Below are 20,333 nucleotides of genomic sequence, written 5' to 3' on the forward strand. Positions count from 1 at the left end.
CTGTGCAGGCGATCCTCTGGGATGGGGGGGGCCTGTCGCAGGCCACGCACCCCTCTTCGTGCGGGGGCCCTGGCAGCCACCTGTTGTTAATCTGGCCCTGGTAATCCACCCTGTACTGTGTCAGCAGTTCAAAAGGGCACTGTTAGTATTTTTTGCCGACTTCAATTAACGTGAGATTTCAGAGGCCCCTCTGATCACATTTCATCTGTCACAAGTCAGGAACAAAACAGACAGGTTCCAGTTGAGAGGAGGAAGGAGAAGGAGTTTATTGCAAACAACCACCAAACAGACAGTTTGGGCTGTGCCCAGCCAAGGGGGCTGCTTGCACTCTCCATCCGCCCGTGCCTCAGCCCCCACGGCCCCTTCTCCTCCATAGTCCTCCCCTCCCCCAAAAGATGTAAGTGCAATAACTTACTTTAAAGGCAAGAACGTTTCTATTAATATTTTGCTGTAATGTAGTTACATGGTGGTATAGGCAGTAAAACTTTATGGAACCGACCTCATTTTTTTTATATACATTTTTTTTCTGAATTTTTAATGTATTTTTAATATATATTTTTAATATCCACCCCAGGCCATTAAGCTAAAGGAGAAGTTGCGTTTATACAGGGTTAAAATATCTTACAATGAGAACAGTCAGCGTGGGTTGAGGTTGTGTTCCTTCTAGCTCAGTTCTCTCTCCAACCACTGCACCCAGACTGCCGGACACTGAAATCTGTCCTTCAAATCAGTAGTATAAAGGCCTAGCTCTATGTACTAGTGAAGGGGGCGGGCGGGGCGGGCAAGGGTAGGTACTGTGTTCACGGGGACCCCTCCCTCTCTCCGGCATCCTTCACAGCGTGAAGTGGGCGACTTGGAGAAGGAGGATTTGTGTGGGCTTCTCGATCTTCTCTTTCATGGTCATGGGCCGTTATCCTGGGGGCCAGTTTGCCAGCCATCCTCCCCCGCTAGGCCTGTGGGCCTCTGCACCCGACATTCAGGGCCATCGTGCGCCCCGAAGCCCCGGAGGGCCCTCACGGTGGTCTCCCCGGGACCCAGCCCAGAGGCAGGCTAGTGTAAGCAGGACACGTGGTAGTTTCCGTGGGGAAGTTCCTCTTGGCTACGAGGGCAGCGAGGGCAGAAGGGGCCTGGAGCTGGGCCAGCGTGGCGTGTCCCCACCTTCGCAGTGCCGTGAGCTGACCTGGCCACGGGCTTCCCAGAGCGGGAGGGGGGCCGAGAGCCGGGAATCGGGTGTAGTCGAAGGCACTTCCGGAGAGTCACAAAGCCGGTCCTCCAAGTGCCACTGGGGAGGAGGGACCGGCCTCCCCGCGCCTGCCCCAAGCCCTCGCCTTCATGCCCCGGGGCAGTGGCCGCAGGGAGGCTGCCCACTGGCCGCCTGCTGCCCGTCGCTCCGGCTGCCACGTCTGCCAGACCTCAGGCGAACAGCCAGGGAAACCTCGCCTTCCAGCCCGAAGCCACCCGGCTGGCCCTCCTCTCTGCCTGCCTTCCTGAGGACGCAGACCCGGGAGCTGCTTCGGGGTGCCTCCGCCCTACAACAGCAGGCCTGGCCTGGGCACCCAACTGGGAAAGAGCAGAGAAGGCTGAAGGGGGGAGCCCAGGCGGAGAGCTGAGCTGCCGGCGGGCTGGGAAGCCCCCAGGTGCTGGGGTGCTCTGCACCTGCTGCCCGAGGCCCGCAGCCTGGCGCAGGGCAGGCTCCTCCCCTTTCTGTGCCTCTGGCTGAACAGGGCAGGGGGTCCTCCTCCCCTCGGCCGGCCTGCTTGTCTCCACCCTGAAGGCCTTGAACTAACTAGAATCACCCCCTGCCCCCCAGCTTGGTGGTGAGATTCTCAGTGTTAGGCAGGCCTGGGGGTGGGTGGCATTTTAACCATTAAGACTGGGCCCAGTCGGTGGGACAGGCAGCCAGGGCCACAGCGCCCGCGTCTACCAGGGGCTTTTGCTTCTCAGGCATTGTGGTTGAAACTTGCCTGACGGACGTCAAGTCCAGCCAGAACGCAGACAGAGAACTTGGTGCCAGGGGTCCCTTCCAGAGGATTCCACCTCGAGCCTCCCTCTCCCCTCCTTGGGGTGTTCTCTGCACCCTGATTCTCTCCTGGTGAAAGTCCTTGTATCCTTCTGGCCACCACAGCTTTTGAGGAGGAAACGGGGGACCGTTCCCAGCCCCAAGCAGTTTCTCCCTTTTCCTTGCTAGATTTTGGGGAGTCTGAGTTATCTCGGTGAACCTCGGAACTGGAAAGGCTTCCTAAGAGTCACTCCCAGACACTCCAGCGAATGAAACCTGGACAGCCAAGCCTCCAGTAAACCTAATTCAATGCCAAGACCCCTGTCGTTGTCCGAGATTGATGTCAGAGCTCCGGCTCCCAAACAGGCCGGACTCCTTTCAAGGGAGGCCAAAGCCAGGTCCTTCCCATCCTGTGTCTGGAGCCGATGAGAACGGGAGGCTGAGGTGGAGGCTGCGATTTCCTCTGAGCCCCGGGCAGCTGGGGCCAGAGGACCCCACACCTCTCCGCCCCACCCAGAGGCTGAGCTGCGCCCAGGCGCCGGGGCCTGAGGGACCTGGCCCACCTCACCGACAGGATCAAGGGAGAAGGTAAAAACAGCAAGTGCTTCTCCCAGGGGCTACCTGCCATGGACTCCGGGGCCCCGAAAGGCCGCCATGGAGGACAGATACTGAGCGCCCCAAGCTTTGGTGACAGCTGGGATTAAGCTGCAGGTATCAAGTTGGGCAGATAAGGAGCGCCCCCCCCCCCCAGGAGGCCCCTTCCTACAGGCAGGGAAATGCACTTCCCAAGGACACCCTGTCCCCACATCTAGAACAGCAAGTGACTCAGGGGAGCTCGGCCCCTTGAGCCCTGCCAGAGGCCAGAGAGAGGGGCCGACTGATCCCCTAGGGGACAAGTGTCAAGGTGGGCTCTGTCTGCCTCCTGCCTGGAAGGCCACGGAGCCCCCACCTGCCATGGAAGGCTCTGGAAGGTCTGGCAGTGCACCAGAGATGGCTGATGAGGGAAAAGCAGTTTGAGGCAGCAGAAGGCCACCCTGCTGCCCGGAGGCCGAGTGTGGGCACAAATCTTCCAGCAAATCCCGCACCTGCTCTCAACCCTCTGCCGCTGTGCCAGGCCCTAGCTCGGGTCCCAGGGATAAGTCCTTCCATGCCAGGACACTGATCAGCAGCCCCAGTGAGTGACCAGGATGGGACGGGGATGGAGAAAGACCCTCCTGAGGGGCCTGCCTGGATAGAGAACACAGCTGCCCCACCTGCCCGTCGCTGTCATCCTGCCCGAAGTGGGATGTTAGGTGGCCAGAGAGGACCGTGTGCACAAGCCCTGCCCCCACCCGGACACCTCCCTGCAGCCCTTTCTCTCTGGACCTCCTTCCTCCGGCACACAGGTACCATGGGGGTCTGCATCTTTCCCTGTGGTGTTCACCCGGATCCAGAGTTTTGGGGTGTGAGGGCCTGGGCATGTCAGCATTGCGGGGTGACAGCTGGATTCTTTGGCTCCAGCTCCCCCTCCTCTGCCCACTCGCTCTGGGTGTGTCCAGCATAGGGGTGAAGGTGAGGCAGGTGACTTGGGTCCAGGAGGCCAGATTCCGTGGGGTTTGGGGAAGAGGAAAGGAGACGGGAGGACTGTTCTTCAGACACAGTCACGGGCCGGTGACCAGGGACCACACAGAAGAAGGAAGGACGGACGTGATGACACAGTTGCTGTTGCTGGGTCTCGATGGGAATTTAAACTGGACTCAATGGTCAGACTGGGCAGGATGGAGGAGCAGGAGCGGGGAGAGGGGTCTTCAGCTTGTAATGGATGCAAAGCCGCAAACTCGGCCACCACTTCCTCCACTGCCTCTGGCCAGGAGCAGGGGTCTCGGCCTCGGTGCCGGGGGGCAGGGGCCTGCTGTCCCCTCCCTCCCAGCAGTCCACGCGGCCTCAGACTTGGGGTGGCTGAAAGTGCTGAGGGTCAGGTCCCCGGCCCAGGCCAGGTTCCTAAGAGGAAAGTCGAGTGGGAGGCTGGGGGCCAGGAAAGCGTGGGCGTGGCCAGTGCCCCGAGGTGGGGGAGGGACGGGGGGGGGGGGGCCCTGTCATGTGGCCCAGGAGATGGCCGCGCTGTGCTCCTTGGCCTTCATGCGCAGGGCCGCGATGCTCGAGGTCTTGCGGTCTGGCTCCCCGTTGAGCTCGTAGCCGTTGAGGCCGGGGCTGAGGCCCGCCGCTCCAAATAGGCCACCCATGTGCGTCTGGCCCACGTGGCTGCCGGCCCCGGACACACTCAGGAAGTCGGTGACGCCACTGGCCCCAGAGCCAGGGGGATGGGCGTGAGGGGACATGCAGGCTGGCACCGGGTCACAGGGGACCACGCAGGCTGGCACCGGTGAGGCGGCCCCATTGTTGCCGATCCAGGACGGGTTCTGAATCTGGGAGGTGGAGGGGAGAGATGTCACAGGCTGGCTGAGATGGGGGGGTACACAGGGGCTTCCCCACCCCATGAATGACCTCTCCCCAGTTAGGAGCCCACTGTTGTGATGAAAACGTTCTCCTGGGAGCCACCCTAAACGTGAAGGTCACCCAGATGCCCCAGGAGAGCCTGGGTTTTATGCTCTGGCTACGTGTCCCCAGGGCCAGGCTAGCAGAAACAGAAATGCTGTTTCAGACTGAACTTCAAACTTCGTCAAGGGTCCAGTGAAGGGTCTGGGGCCAAAAACTCACCTGCTGAGGACGGCCCCTGCCCCAGCCGCTGACCTCCTGATTTCAGACACAGCTACAGACTGTCCCTGGGCCCCTGAGCTCCTCAAGATCAGCCACGAACCCTCCCTCGGGCTCCTCCCCGGGCCCAGGGCCGCCCAGGTCCCCAGGAGTGGGGGCTTTGGCCTTGGGAACAGGGGCTCTGGGCTTGTAGGTGTGGTGTGGAGGGGGTGGGAGTGGGCAGTGGGACCCAAATCTGCCAGAGCCAGTGGCTGAGGATCTTGAAGCCACCACCCAAGGCTTTGCACCTGCTCAGGACTGAGGGGCTGCCTCCGGAAGTGGTGGGCATGGCACGTGGGTGGAGCCAGCGGGAGGCCCACACGCCCCTGGGAGTGGAGGGAGCCAGGCAGCAGTGGGCTGGGCTGGACGGCTGGTCTCCCCGCTGGGCTCCCTCTCCTCTCCCCAGCTTCCCCCCCTGACCCCACTTCCCTCTGAGCCTTTATGGGGAGTTGGGCCTGGGGACTCAGCCGAGCTTGGCAGCACCCCTGTGGGCCTCCACACCCCGTGGAAAGAGGCCCCCAGCTTACGGCCTGAGGGAACTGGAAGCCACGAGCCCCATCTCACAGGACCTCTGAGTTCGAGGGGCAGGGACGTACCTGGGCGTAGTTCTCAGCTCGAGTGAGGAGGGGCAGCTCGTAGGCCGTGGAGAAGTGGGTTCGAACCTGCTGCATCTGCCCAAAACGCTCCCTCTTCCTCCACTTGGCCCTCCGGTTCTGGAACCAGACCTGCAGGGCAAAGGAGTTGTCGAGGGGTCGGGAGGCCCTGCCCCAGGCGGTGCAGCCGCTCCCTTGAGCCTGAGGGCCACGGGGCTCCCGTCAGGGCTGACCCCTGAGAGCTCACCATCCAGACTGATGGAGGCTGGGTCGGGAAGGCAGCGCACCCCAACCACCCCAGGCGGGACCCTGGCCAGGAACTTCGCTTTTGCTAAGCTTCAGAATCTAGAGCCAGCAAGTGTCACACACATGAAACATGTCCCTGGTCACTTAGCATGTATGGGAGGTGTGGCCTAACGTGCCGCGGGCCACAGACTCCGGTGGAGAACCCGATAAAGCTGTTCTACTGCACGCACGGGTTCCACAGGTCCGTGGCTCCCGGGGGCCCACGGGCCAGAGCCCCTGCCCTCCCGAACCTCCGGCAGCGTTCCTTGGGAAACTGTCCCAGCTCAGAGACCATGTGTTAAAGTCCTGTGCACACCAGGGGCTCAGCTGGGCGACAGAGACAGTTGGGGACAGCTTCTCGGAGGGGAGGGTGGAGGGGGCCTCTCGGTGGCTGGGGAGGCGTCAGTTTAGAAACACCAGGGCACACCGCCCAGCTGGGGGCCGCGGTGGGAGAGAGGCAGCAGGAGTCAGACTGCAGGGCTCTGATGCCACGTGGAGGGGTTGCCCTCGGTGCTGCCAGCTCTCACTCAGAAGAGGGGCCTGATGTCCAGGAGGGCCGGAGGGCCCTTGTGGCTGAGCACGGGTGGGTGGGACGTAGGCTTGCCGGGGCACCTCACAGGGAGGGTGGTCTCCGAGGCAGGTGAAGCTGGGATCTTGGGTGGGTGGGTGGGGATCCGTTTCCTTTGCGGGAGCATTTCTGGCAGGCTGAGAACTTTCCCCAGGCTGATGGGCAACGGCTCACCTCGGGGCTGCAGCCCTGCCCTGACTTGGAATCATCCATGGGAGAGGGGCCTGGGGTTGTCAGAGGCAGAGCTCGGAGCTCCCCAGATGGAGCCACCAGCTGACCGGGTGCAAGTGCGCACCCCAGGGAGCACCGTGCCTGCAGCCTGTGGACCTGAGGAGACAGCGACAGGGCCCGCGGCTTCAAGGAGCCTCGCAGGCTCCACCAGGCGGGCACCAGCACCAGCACCAGCACCAGCACCGAGGAAGCCAGCTTTCCGCAGGCCCGGTCCCTGCCGGGGGCACAAACACTCCCGTCCTGTGACCGGTGCTGCTGCAGAACTAGGTAGAGAGGAGCCCTCTGCAGAAGCAGCTCTCCGCTGAGAGGCCCGGCTTCCTCAGAGGAGGGAGCAGAGCCCGGCCCAGGTGTGGACCAGCCCCCACGGGGCAGCGCACAGGTGCATGTGGGGTTGGGGGGTTGGAAGATGGATGTTTTTTAACCTTGTGTTAGGCGCTCTCAACCTTAATGCATTCTCTGAATCCTAAGGGGGGGAACCTGGCCCACCCAGGTGTGTTGGGTGCTTCATTTGCATGTGAATAAGGGTTTGTTATCTTTTGGCGTCAAGGTCTCTTCCTGTAAAAAGCAAGAGACAAAGCTAGGGTGTATGTTTGCAGTAATGCCATTTCAAAGAAATAATTTACTTAAATCCACTTGTGACCTGGGGGTACCAATCTGCAAATAAATGGGACTGCGTCCAGAGAGCTGGAGCATTTGCTACCTTGCAAAGCTCCCCCTCGCTCCAAGCAGCGTGTGCTTGTAGCTTCACTGCATCGCACCGACCCCGACAGGCCGAGGGACGGCAGGTGCACAGCCCGTACCGGCTCCAAGTGTGGCCGGGGAAGAGTGCCCACTGGAGCGCTGGCACTGCCAACAGCCTCAGTTCCTGCATCTGGGAAATGGGCCGGTGTCTGTGTAGACATCCTCACAGGGGTGATGCTTCAGAAAGCAGCAGGTGAGACAGATGGGAACTTGTGTCCGTTTTTAGAGTACTTCATGCTTGTTTATTTATAGCTCCCGGCCTTTCTTAGTGTCAAAGGGTCCAAGGAGATGGAGTCCATGTATCTCATGTGAGTGTGGGGAGGGAGTGTGGGGCTGCACCTCACTTCCCCCCCAGTATGCATGTGCACAAGTGCACACACAAGTGCACACACACATGCGTATATACACACACATGTGCTCACACATGCGCGCGCACACGCGCGCGCACACACACGGGCCTGTGGACGTTTCTGTCACTCCACTTCCCGCTTTTGACTCTAGTGCAGGAGAAGCATTCTTCCTGTGTCCTCCCTGGAGACCGCCCTCTCCTGGGCTTGGGGTCTCAGCCCTGCCCCAGAGCCTGCTGGGAGCCAAGGGCGGGTCAGGTCTCCTCTCTGCGCGGCTGAAATGGGATCCCCCTTTATCAGCGGCCTGGAATGGGGGACTGGGGGCAGGATGAGAGAATGCATCAGAGGAGCTTGTTTTCATTTCATGTTTAATTTCCTGCAGGCTTAGCTCGGTCTTTCCGCTCCTTCCTCCACCTCCCAGGGTTTTCGGGGGGGGGGGGGGTCGGGGGGAGGGGCGAAGCCCACTGGAGGCATCGAGATATATGGCTTCATTCTTTCTTTGGGGGTGGGGAGAAGCAAGAGGAGGTTCAGTGCCACCACTGTGGGGGTTTCCGTGTCTGTGGACTCGGGTGGGACGCAGAGGTGCAGAGGTGCTATGAGGGCCCCAGGCAGGTTTGGATGGGCTGGGAGGGACACAGCGAGGAGAGGGGAGGCCAGTGTCCCTAAAGGAGCCTGGAATTGAGGGGAGGAGCAGAGTGGGGGGAGATGGAATGTGTGTGGGGGGGCTGGAGCTTCATGCGGGGGAGGAGGAGGCCGGGAGAGGGGAGACCTGGTTATCTAAAAAGATAGATGAGCAGCCGAGGGAGAGGCAGCAGAGAGCACCGTCCTCGGGGGGGTGGGCTGGGGTCAGGCTGAGGGCTTTCTCTGAGGACTAAAGATGGAGACTGTGGGGGTGGCCGGCTGTGGGAAGCAGACGGAGGCCGCAGACCTGCCCGCTCCTGCCCGTTCTCCCTGGGCCTTACCCTGTGCACAAGGCTGGAGCCTTCTTGCCCAGATCGGGGCTTGAGCTGAGTTAGCATCTCTGGTCTTCAATCTCCTCGCACATAAATGGGGTGGTGGCAGGGGTCCCCTCACAGGCTCCTCCCGTGCTGACATTCATGGGTTCTGAAGCTCTGCGTGTCCTTCCATTCTGAGCCCCGGAGCCTGGTGCTCTGGGAGCTCTCCCCGAACCCTCGCCCCGCCCGGAGTCTGCGCCCCAGGCCTGTCTCCACTGCGCAGCCCCAGGGAGCGGAGCAGACCGCAAGGTCCCCGCCTTCCCTGCTGCGTGGCTCACCCCAGGACCACCCCGTTCCCAGGCCCACCCCGGCATGGGCCCACTCAGCACAGCCTCTCCCCAAGGAACCAACCGTCCTGGCAGAGGGCTTGCTCACCGCAGCCCATCTGGGGCCCGGGCGGGGTGGCCCAGGGTGGGGAAGCCTCTGTCTCATTGTCTTCAGACACCAGCTGTGGAGATCGGAATCCCAGACAGCCGAGAGAGGCCCCTGCAGCCCCCTGGAGCAGGGCCAAACCCCGGGCTCCTTCCCAGGATAGGTCCATCTCAGGGGCCCCCATCACCGCCTCCTGTCCCCACCGCCACTCTACACCCGGCACCTGGCTTCCCACCAGCTGGTTCTGGGCCCCAGACTCATGGAGCGGAGGCCAGCAAGGGGTTCCATGGCCACTCCCTCCGCCCCTCGGGGCACTGCCAGGCTCCGGGCTCAGCCCAGAGGTCTGACGCACATGCACATCCCACCCACTCTGCTGCCTTCACACAAAGAAGTCTCGGAACAATCTGTCACGTGTCCCGTACAGCTAACTGAAGTGAGGGACGCCAGGGGTGGAACTCGGAGCCTCGGGTCCTAGTCCCAGCCCTGCCACGGAGGCCCCTCCGCCTCCCGATCACAGTCACTCCGCCCCGCCCCAGACTCTTCTTCCTTGTCATCCAGGGACCAAGCGATGCTTCCCAGCACGAATATCCTGCAATTCTGTGGTCTCCCCCGTAGGTGATAAAACCTGCAATCCGTTAGCGTTTCTCTTTCTGCGTTGGCTGCTGGGAAGGTCAGAAGTGAAATCTGCTCAGCGGCAACTAGGATGCTAAGCCCGCCTAGATTTTTGACACAATTACTTTCCCATTTTGTAAAATCATTCTTGTTCCTAGATAACATAGTAAGTCTTTAATTATAAGCTGCCTCAACTTTTTGGAGGCAGGCACACGTGTGTGTGCGCGCGCGTGTGTGTGTGCGCAGAGGGAACTCTCTTTCAGCTGGACGGTGGTGACTGAAAAATGCTAGACGTGCCCAGTGTCATTTCCATGTTGTGTCCTGGACAAGCCATCCTTCTTTCAATACTAAGTGAGTTCTACGCCTGGGCACTCCCGTCCACTTGCTAGGCACACGCACATGCACACACGCAGGCGTACACATCCTGCACAGAAAATGAACCGGTTTATCCCACACCGACACAGCACCTACAGAACATCCCACACCAGGCTGAGCCTGTCGGCACCTACTCCCAGTCCTCTGGCTGAGCTAAGGCCAGACTCTGGGCAGCTGAGGTCTCGTGGCTGGTTTTCCCCACTCGAAGGAGAGAGTGGGTGCGAGAGGGCTCCTGGAATCCCAGGAAAGCCCCAGCGCCCTGCCCTCCTTCCCCACACAGCCCCTGGATGCCCAGCCACCCAACAGCCAGCCTGCGCTCAGGAACCGAGGCTTCCACAATCCCACCCTTCAGAATCACTTCCGGGCGGAATGAAGCACGTCTGGGTGGCTACGTGTGTGCAGGTGACTGCCCGCCCTTTTCTCCATTCACCCTTGTACATAAACATCATTCTGGCCTAAACCACAAATGCCTCCCCACATGGTGGAGACTGACGAACCTTTTACTGCCGCAGAAAACCTCTGCCTGAGATTCTGAGTGAACTAATGCAACAGGAGGCACCCTTGGGGTCTGCTAAGGAAGGGCTCTTTGTCCGGGCACTGGGAGTCCCTCTGCGCTGAACTAAGCTGAGCTGAGCTGAGCTGTGCTGCTTTAAAAAAAAAAACAAAAAAAAAACCCGCCTGGTGTGGCTCAGTGGATTGAGCATCATCCCGTGGACTGAGAGGTCCCGGTTCGATTCCCAGTAATGTTTCTCTCTCTCTCTAAAAATATCAGTTAGAAAACATATTTTAAAAATTTCCCTTCTCCTCAAGCTGTTGATTTCCCTAGCACACTGGAGTGGGGAAAGCTGCGATTTGACAACACCTCATTTGCTATTTCTAACATGCTCTGGGGTAGACAGGCAGGCTGAGCATGGCGTCGAGTTTGTGCTAAGCTGAAGTCGAGGCTTTGGTGCAGAGGTTCTGTCACCTGCTTTGGGGTGCTCAGAGGTCTTGGCTTCCCGTTTGGTTCTGTCTTTGCTATAATTTCATGCAGAGAGGCAGGGACACCCTCTCTGGACAAAAAGGTCAATCGGTCCATGAATTATTATTTTTTTGTCTTTGTTGCTCTGATTTTGGCCTTCTCTAGTTGGTAGGAATACAGTGACAAACTATCAGACAGTACCTGCCCTCAGGGACTCGTATTTTAGTGGGAGGAGATAAACAGATAAAATAATTTAAGCCAGTCATTTCTACAAAGAAAATAGGATAATGAGGTAGTAGGTAACATGGTTTGCTTGTGTGGTACTGTGTTGGGTTGGGTTGTGTTGGTTTGGGTTGAGGTGGGTAATATTGGATTGAGCTGTGATGGGCTTTGGTGTGTTGAGTTGTGTTGTGTTGTGTTGAGTTGAATTGGGTTGGGTTGAGTTGTGTTGGGTCGTTTTGGGTTATGTTGGTTTGGGTTGAGCTGGGTTGGGTTGAATTTTGTTGGGTTGCATTGTGTTGAGTTGTGTTGTGTTGGTTTGGGTTGAGGTGGATAATACTGGATTGAGCTGTGCTGGATTTTGTTGTGTTGAGTTGAATTGGGTTGTGTTGGTTTGGGTAGAGTTGGGTTGGGTTGAGTTCTGTTGGGTGGTTTTGGGTTGTGTTGATTTGGGTTGAGGTGGGTAATATTGGTTTGAGCTGTGCTGGATTTTGTTGTGTTGTGTTGAGTTGAATTGGGTTGTGTTGGGTTGTGTAGAGTTGGGTTGGGTTGAGTTGTATTGGGTGGTTTTGGGTTGTGTTGGTTTGGGTTGAGCTGGGTTGTACTGAATTGAGCTGTGCTGGATTTCGCTGTGTTGTGTTGTGTGATTGGGTGGTGGTAGGGGGCTATGGCTTTCACCATGACGGTCAGGAAGACTTCTCAAAGGAGGTATATCGAGTTGAGACCTGAAAGATGGAGGAGCAGGTGGCCGTCCTGGGCAGAAGGAAGGGCTGGGTTGTTCTCTGTCTCAGCCCTTTGGGCGGCTGTGGATGTCTTTAAGTTTCTCCCTGTTTCCTTTCTAAGAGGTCGGCCTTCAAGAGCAGAGACCAGTCATCTCCTCCTCATGAAACGGCCTAGACTTTCACACCACTCAGAGCGCAGAAATACAGCTACAGGCTTCCGGCCCCTCTGCAGGGCCCTGCTTCTTTCAATCCTGCTCCAAACAGAGCAAGAAGCCCAACACTAAAGTGGATAAAGGCAGACTTCTGGGGCTCTCCTTGGACTGAGGTGCAGAGAATGTCATTGAGGGATGGTCAGGCAGTCTCAGCTCCAGTCACCAGCTCAAGGGAGCCCTGCTCGCCACCCCACCCTAACTGACCTGCACACGGGCCTCGGTGAGGTCCGTCCTCATGGCCAGCTGCTCCCGTGCATACACGTCGGGGTAGTGGGTCTTCTGGAAGACCTTCTCCAGCTCCTCCAGCTGGTAGCTGGTGAAGGTGGTTCGGTTCCGCCGCTTCTTGCCCTTGTTGCTCTCTGAGTCGGCCTTCTCCAGTGGGCTGGGGAGGTCGGCGCTGGCCCGGTCCTGGGGCCCCTTCACCCCAGCCTCCTTCACCCCGAGGTAGCTGCTGTCCATCCCCACGGTGTCAGAGTCAGGTGGTAACTCTGGCTCACTCAGGGAGCTCTCTTTGGCTGAGGGGGAAAGAAACAAGGTCAGAAACCAATGGCTGAATCAAGCAAGAGAGGAGGGAGGAATGGGGTGCCATCCCCTGCCTTGTCTCTCTCAGAGGTGCACTGGATATGAGGTCAGAAGACCTGAGTTCTAATCTTAGCTTACCATTACCACGCTCTGTGAACTTGGGCAAATCCTTTCCCTCTCTGAGCCTCTTTACCATCATCTCAAAATGGTCCCCTTACAGCATCAGTGTTAGTGACTCTGGGTCAGTCAATATGACCTCTATGACCTTTAATTCCCACCCTACTGACCTCAGTCTTCTCCTAGAAGGGCCCCTTTGCCAGAACTTCTCCTTTGGGCGTGGAGGATGCTGATTCACTGCCTGGGGCTCCCCGGGGTGGAAGGGAAAACTCATTCAGCAGTCATTTCTGGCCCAACTGAGCTTGGGATGAGGAGGAGAGGCCAGAATTGAGGCAGGCGGAAATGCCCCTCCTTTCCTGACCTGGTCCTTTTTGGGGTTCAGTAGGACTTGTGGAGATTCTTCTCCAGAAATCCATATCCCCTTGCCCTCCGCACTGGTCTCACCGACTGGCCAAGCGGTGACCGGCCCCTCCACATGGGCCCCGGTAGATTTACACAGAGCTGGAGGCCCAGGCCCACAGGCCCCGCTGTCCGTCAGAACGGGGCCCCGCCCACTGGTTCTTAGAGGCTCAGAGCTGGAAAGGACCATGCCGGTCAAGGACGAGGGGGCAGAGGCCAGGGTGGAAGGGTGGGGCAGGACGTAGCTTGTTCACGTCCAGATAGCCCCGTTAGCACCCTGGGCAGACACAGTGGCCCCAGGGTTGGAGAGCGGGCATCAGTGGGCACCAGGGTATGAATCCCACAGGGACCCTCTCCTGCTGTGTGCTTCGGACAGTTCACTTAAGCTCTTTGTGCTTCCGTTTCCTCCTCTCCGACATGGGGATGAAGAGGCCTGGGCTAGGCATGCTCACGGGGTGGCCGTAGGGTTACAGGGTCACCGTGTAGAGCACTCCGCACAGGAACAGCTGTGTAAGTTTCCCCGGTGTCAGTACCTCAGGCTGGTCTGCGTTTGCCAACAGAGACCGACCCTGAGGAGTCCTCCCAGGGCGCAGACCCTGGAGCGCCGGAGTCAGAGCGTGTGCGGCGCTGTGGGAAGGGCGTGGGGCTGGTGTCTGGAGACGGGTGCGAGCCCCTGTCAGACACAGTCCCTGGTCTGTGCTCTGGTGGAGTCAGATAACGTAATGGATTACTGAGACACATGTGAGGAGCATCTGACAAGACCTTTCACACACACAAACTGACCATCGCAAGCATGAGTGTCACTCTGACCCTCGGTCTCCTCGTCTAGGAACAGGTCCAGGTGGCGGCAGGTCTCCTGACTCCGCCCTGGTTCTGGGGCCGACGCTGCAGGCTTTCTGTGTGCACCGGGGTTGCTCTTCCTGCTGGGGAAGCTGACAGGGGCATTCCACCTCTGTCGCACCCACCTCCCTCTCTAAGGCTCTGAAGGGAAGCGGGTGGAGGCCAGTGAGCCTGGAAGCAGCTTCAGGAGGACGTTTCTGAGGGTCACTGCCAGTGCTGACGCCACCAGGGTGGTGGGCCAGCCCACAGCAATCACGCACGACACCACGTGAGCCCAGGCACACAGACGGCCAGGTCCTCAGTGACAGCTTCATGCAAACTGCAGCTGGCAGCTGGGCCAAGGGCTTTCAGCAAAGATATTTATCTTCCTGGCAGACAAATCAGTTTTATATTTTGAGTTGTTTTTTTTTTTTAAAGAGAAGAAATCCCACTCAACCTCACCAAAAATAAACATCTGTTATGCAACTTCCTGGAGGCCAGACTGGGAGGGGGCAGCCCCTACCCCTCCTGCCGTAGCTCTGCTCCCCAGACCCTATCCTGTGACCTGCTGGCCCCTCGGAGCATCCTCTGCTCCCAGCCCGGGGTTGGAACCACTGCACAGCCACAGGGGCGGGGCTGAGCAGAGGGAGCTCCATGTTATAGAAACAGAGGATGGTCAGGGACCAGCCCAAAGTCCTGGTTTTAACTGGGGGGAACAGGCCATAGAGAGAGCAGGGAATGTATGCTACTTGGTGAAAGACCGTGGCCTCCATGCTCCTGGATCCTCCCCCAAGGAGAGCTGTAGGGGCAGAGGGATCCAGGGCCTCGCATAACCAAGGATCCTACTCCCTTGTCCTGGGGACAGAAGGACCAGCCCCTGAGGGTGATGGAGCGAGGATTCAGCCCCTGAGAGCAGCCCCCAGCGCTGAGCTGGTTCTGGGCGTAGCTGGTGGGGAGGCGGCAGAATGTCCAGTCTTCCATGGTGAGAAGAACTCGGCTTCCCCACCTCCAGCCACTCACTGAGACGGAGACGGTGAGGGAGAGACGGGGAGGAAGCATGGTGTGTGTGCAGAGACCACCAGACCGAGCTGCCAGGTCTGCTCTGGGTCTCAGCTCCAGCACTGTCTGCGGTGACTTCAGATGACTCGCTTCATGCCAGTCTCGTCTGCGAATGGGAGCAGGCATGTCCCCTCTGCAGTGGGGCCCCTGCCTCAACCCACTGGAGTATCCCTCCCACCTCAGGACTAGTGGACCGTCCCTCAGGCTCTGGATGGGAAGGGGGGTGGGGCATATCTGCGTCCAGACAAACGTCAGCTGACCGTAAAGGCTGCAGATGGAGGAAATCTGGCAAACTGATGCTTCTGGTCCGCAAAGAGGAAAAACAGCCTCCTAACCTCAGTCATGATTATTGATCATCTTGTTTTAAATCCCGAGGCCAGGTCCTAATTTAGACAGCAAAGGAAAGTTCCTCAAGGTTCTGTGGCCACCCAGCTGGTCAGAATGATGAGCCAAGGCCCTCTCGGTCCAAGGACCCCGAACTCGGGGCATCTATTTCAACCTCCTTCCACCCCCAGCATCTCCACCAAGTGCTGTCACCCTGGCCTTGGGGACAGAGGGCTCATTGCCCCCAGACAGCTGGACATTGATCCTGAAGTCCAGCCTGTCTGTCTCCTGTAGATCTGGCCCACTGGTCCTGGTTCTGAACCTCCAGGTCCTGCTCCAAGACAGCCCTGTGGACAGTTAGAGCCACTGTCCTCTGTCTAAGTCTCCCAGCCCCTGACTGGACAGTTTTCATCCCCACTCTGCTCCTCGGGTGGCCCCGGGTTTATGGAGCCCGTCTGAGACCGTGGATGCCGGGGACGGAGCTGGGTGGGAGCGGAGCCGACACACTGTTCTCTGACTAGATGCTTCTGAGGGGCTGGTGGAGAATCAGCCCCGGGACCTGGGTGCTGTCAGGTGCAGCTCGCTCTGTGCTGCTCTTCCCAATAAGACGGCCGCTAAAACAGGCCCTCAGACTCCGGCTGAATTACTGCCCCCACCTCCTGTCGCCTGCCTGGAATGTCCCTTGACCTCCAAGATCCAGCCAAGTACCGGCTCCTCCAGGAAGCCCCTCTCGGGCTGTGACAGCCATGCAGCCCCTTTGTCCTCTGCTCAGCCTCTCTGATTCCTGTTTCTGACCAGTATATAATCAAGCCCTCTGTAGAATGTCAGTTCCCCGAGGGTTGGGACCTCATGCCATGTGTCCCTTCTCGGCCCAGGGCTTACCCCAGGACAGGCAGGTAGCAGATGTGCAGTAAGAAGTTGCTGAAGAAGAAAGGAACAGTTTCTAACAGTCATGACTGGGCTCTCTCTGTCCAGCTTCCTGTGCTCCTCCTGTGCCGGCCCTGCAGCAGACATGCAGAGCATGTAGCATCGATGAGCGAATGCACCGATCACCCTGGCAGACAGAACAGGGCACAGGACACTTGAGAAGAGAGGCATGTGATGACTAATGCGTCCGTTAAAGGTTGACAGCTGAAGCAGGAGATGAGATCACCAAGGGGGAGAGGGTAGGAGACCAAGACAAACATGGAAGGATCTACACGCAGGGAGCAGGGGGAGCAGGGAGGGCCCGGGAGGCGCGAGGAGCACAGAGCCGGGCTTCAGGGAGGCGCCTTGGGAATTTCAGTGTCCGGGAGACCCGTCCAGCATCTGCCAGGCCCAGCTCCGCGCCCACCATGCTCCTACGCTGCGGTGGAGGCAAGTCCACCGGGAGACCTTCAGTGGCAGTGGCACCCAGAGCCGCATGAGGCTGAGGAGCAACAAGCCCCACCTGGGCCCAGGTCACCTGCCTCCGGTTCCGACTCCGCCCTGCCCTCCCTCAGGCAGGTCCTAGGACTCTGGACTGGTGCTGGGCCCAGGGCAATGTCATCCGATCTGCGTCTTCCCAGTGGAATGTCTTGATGTGGAAATAACCCTCGGACTACCCAGAGAGATCAAGTAATATGCGTAAAACATTGAGCGTGCCTGGCCGGTGCGCATCGACCCATGCACCAGGAGGTCGCCGGTTCGATTCCCGGGCAGGGCACACGGCCTGGCTGTGGGCCCAATCCCCAGCAGGGGGCATGCAGGAGGCAGCTAATCGATGTTCTCTCTCATCAATGTCTCTATCTCTTATCTCTCTCCCTCTCCCTTCCTCTCTCTAAAATCAATATAGAAAAATGATTAAAAAAACAAAATAAAAAAATAAAAAAAACATCGAGAGTAAGCACCGACTGCCCCACGGAAGGTATGCAGGCCCTGACGGCATGATGGTACCGCAGACAACCGCAGGTGAACGCCCCACAGACAACCGCAGGTGAACGCCCCGCAGACAACCGCAGGTGAACGCCCCGCAGACAACCTAGGTGAACGCCCCGCAGACAACCGCAGGTGAACGCCCCGCAGACATCCGCAGGTGAACGCCCCGCAGACAACCGCAGGTGAACGCCCCGCAGACAACCGCAGGTGAACGCCCCGCAGACAACCGCAGGTGAACGCCCCGCAGACAACCTAGGTGAACGCCCCGCAGACAACCGCAGGTGAACGCCCCGCAGACATCCGCAGGTAAATGCCCGGCAGACAACGGCAGGTGAACGCCCCGAAGACAACCGCAGGTGAACACCCCGCAGACAACCACAGGTGAACGCCCCGCAGACAACCGCAGGTGAACGCCCCGCAGACAACCACAGGTAAACGCCCCGCAGACAACCGCAGGTGAACGCCCCGCAGACAACCGCAGGTGAATGCCCGGCAGACAACGGCAGGTAAATGCCCCGCAGACAACCACAGGTAAAGGCCCCGCAGACAACCGCAGGTGAACGCCCCGCAGACAACCACAGGTAAACGCCCCGCAGACAACCGCAGGTGAACGCCCCGCAGACAACCGCAGGTAAAGGCCCCGCAGACAACCGCAGGTAAATGCCCGGCAGACAACGGCAGGTAAATAGGTAAACGCTACTGTCCCTCAGCAGCGCAGAAGGCCCTCTGGCCTTGGCCTGAACTCTTCTGGGAGTCGCTGGTCCTCTGGATTTGGGATTTCGAGAAATAGGAAACCTTTTTTCATTCCCTTGACCTCTGCCCACGGGTCCTGGCTCAACCCCGTGGCGTCGCTCTAATCTAGTCTAACCGAGATTTCCAAAGGTGACTGGGATTCCTTTTTACGACTATGATTTAAAGAGAATCTTTTATGACTGTGGTTTAAAGAGAAGAAACTTCTGAAGCCATTTGGGGAGAGGGTGCCGGATGCCTGTGTGGGTACTGCGTGCGTGGGTACTGCATGTGTGCGCCCTCGGCACGTGGCGCGGCCGGCAGTCGTGCGTGGGTGTGGGAACACACGTGTGCTTGCCTGCGGAGCATGCGTGCTTGTGTGGTCAGTGGGATGCATTGCGTGTGTGTATGTGTGTGTGTGTGTAGTCAGGCACAGGCCCTTGCATGTGGAGTGTATGTGTAAGGGGTCTGAGTAATTTTATCCTCCATGGTTTTGATTACATCTATTTTTCCTCCAAACATCTGCTTTGTGGGGGACATGCCGCGCGCTCTGTTCTCGGTGAGCCGGCCTCACGCCCCCTGTGGCCGAGTGCACAGCGCCGATGTAATCTCCTTAAACAAAACAGGCCAGCGTGAGGCCCTTTCATGCTATTTAAAGGGCACTGACTAAACCCACTGCTGTCCAAACAGTCGTGTGGGGGTGGGGGTGGAGGTTAAAGGTTAGCCATTGATCATGTCCCTAGCCCACCTCATCTGCCACTGGGCTCTGTCCAGAGCTCAGCGTGATGTCCCTAGTTCAGCTCCAGGCCCAATAAGTAAGGCTGAAGGGGCAGCAGTAACTGGAGTGACATTTAGCAAACATGTGTGGAGCCTGTGCACCAGTGGGGACAGTGTCCCTGCCCCATGGAGCTGCCCCTCTGCAGAGGACAGTGAGCCGGACGCGCAGGTGCTCGGACCAGCCACCCTCAGGCGACGCAGGTGCTCCTGGTCACCTGCACACACGGACCCAGCCCTAAGCATGCCTCTCAAAGCAAAGCAAGTCCAAGAAACTCACAGACCACAGGAAGCTAAGGACGCATGAGGACTAAGTGAAGGTGGTCTCCTCACAGGCCCTGGGACAGTAAGAGGACATTAGGGGGAGCCAGCGAAATCTGAAGAAGGTAGGTGTGGAGTTTAGTTAACCGTAATGTTAAAACAACAACAACAACAACAACAACAACAAAAAACTGGGTAAAATATGTAATAGACATTTCACCCAAGAAGATATACAGGTGGCAAAAAAGCATGAAAACACGCTCAGCCTGCTCCGGACCAGGGACACACACACTACGGCTCGATGAGATGTCACCACACACCTGCTGCAGGGGAAATAGAAACCTGACGATACCAAGCGACGGTGGGACGTGGAGCAGCTGGAACTCTCACCGCACGGGGGGACAGTGTGGCGGTGTCAGGGCTGAACACGGCCGGCCGGACCCCGCAATCTCTCTGCCAGGCATTTACCCTAAAACAACAGACGTTTTCGGGCGGGGCAGGGGCCATCCAACCTGCATGCTATTTTATAGCAGCTTTGCTCATAATCGCCCCAAACTGGACACAGCGCGAATGTCCTTTAACAGGGGAACGGCCGAGCAGACTGGAGCAGCCGTGCGATGGGGTACGGTCGGGGAGGAAAGGAACACGTGTCGATACAAGCAATGGCATGGCTGACTCTCAAAGGCAGTGCTGTGGTCTGCCACAGAAGACAGCCCGGGGTGGGCGTCACGGACAGCCGCTCTTATGCATCAAGGGAACGGCGCCAGTGTCCGGACGGAGACCAGATCGCTGTTGCCAGGGGCAGGGGGAGGGGCTTGACCACAAGGGCTACACTGGTGTGTGGCCCCATCCTGTGTCCCATTCTGTCCAAGGATGCGTTACAATTCATAAAACTGCACCGCCCAAATTTTAATTTTACAGGATGTTACTTTAAAATAGAAGAGATGTAAGCTACAGAGAAAATACGAAGGGTGTTTAAATATACTAAAGAAAAACTAAGTAAGTGAAAAGTTTGCATGTCGTCCTGGCCAGTTTGGCTCAGCGGTTAGAGCGTCGGCCCGTGGACCGGAGAGTCCCGGGTTCGGTTCCCGCTAAGGGCACATACCTCGGTTGCAGTTTGTCCCTGGCCCTGGTTGGGGTCGTGTGGGTGGCAGCCACGCCATGTGTCTCTCTCACATCCATGTTTCTCTCTCTCTCTTCCTCCCTCTCTCCCTCCTGCTCTATCTGAAGATAAATGCAAAAATGTCCTCGGGTGAGGATTAAAAAAAAAAAAAAAAGTTTGCATGTCTTCCCCCAGTAACCCCACCTCTAGGAATTTAGCCTGAAGAAATGATTATGGATGAGCACAAAGAATGAAGTAGAGAGAAAGTTTATCATGGCATTATTATACAGAAGAACAAAATAACCCAAATATCTGGTACTAGGACACTGGTTAAATGAAGGGTGACGGAAGATCCAGCCTCATCTT

At 58.2% G+C, this 20,333-nt stretch overlaps 1 protein-coding gene across 1 annotated transcript in view; it reads right to left on the reverse strand.

The window, feature by feature from the left end:
* Window positions 1–580: 580 nt before the first annotated feature.
* ALX4 (ALX homeobox 4) overlaps window positions 581–20,333 on the reverse strand; it is a 44,390-nt gene continuing 24,637 nt past the window's right edge. The window contains exons 2-4 of the mRNA XM_036260134.1: window positions 12,170–12,480; window positions 5,329–5,457; window positions 581–4,404 (exon numbers count right to left, since the gene is read on the reverse strand). Of these exons, the coding sequence (XP_036116027.1) occupies window positions 4,075–4,404; window positions 5,329–5,457; window positions 12,170–12,480 (770 nt within the window). The 3' untranslated portion in view covers window positions 581–4,074. The remainder of the gene's footprint in view (window positions 4,405–5,328; window positions 5,458–12,169; window positions 12,481–20,333) is intronic.

This window comes from Molossus molossus, unplaced genomic scaffold, assembly GCF_014108415.1.
Source record: "Molossus molossus isolate mMolMol1 unplaced genomic scaffold, mMolMol1.p scaffold_m16_p_13, whole genome shotgun sequence".
NCBI lineage: Eukaryota > Metazoa > Chordata > Mammalia > Chiroptera > Molossidae > Molossus > Molossus molossus.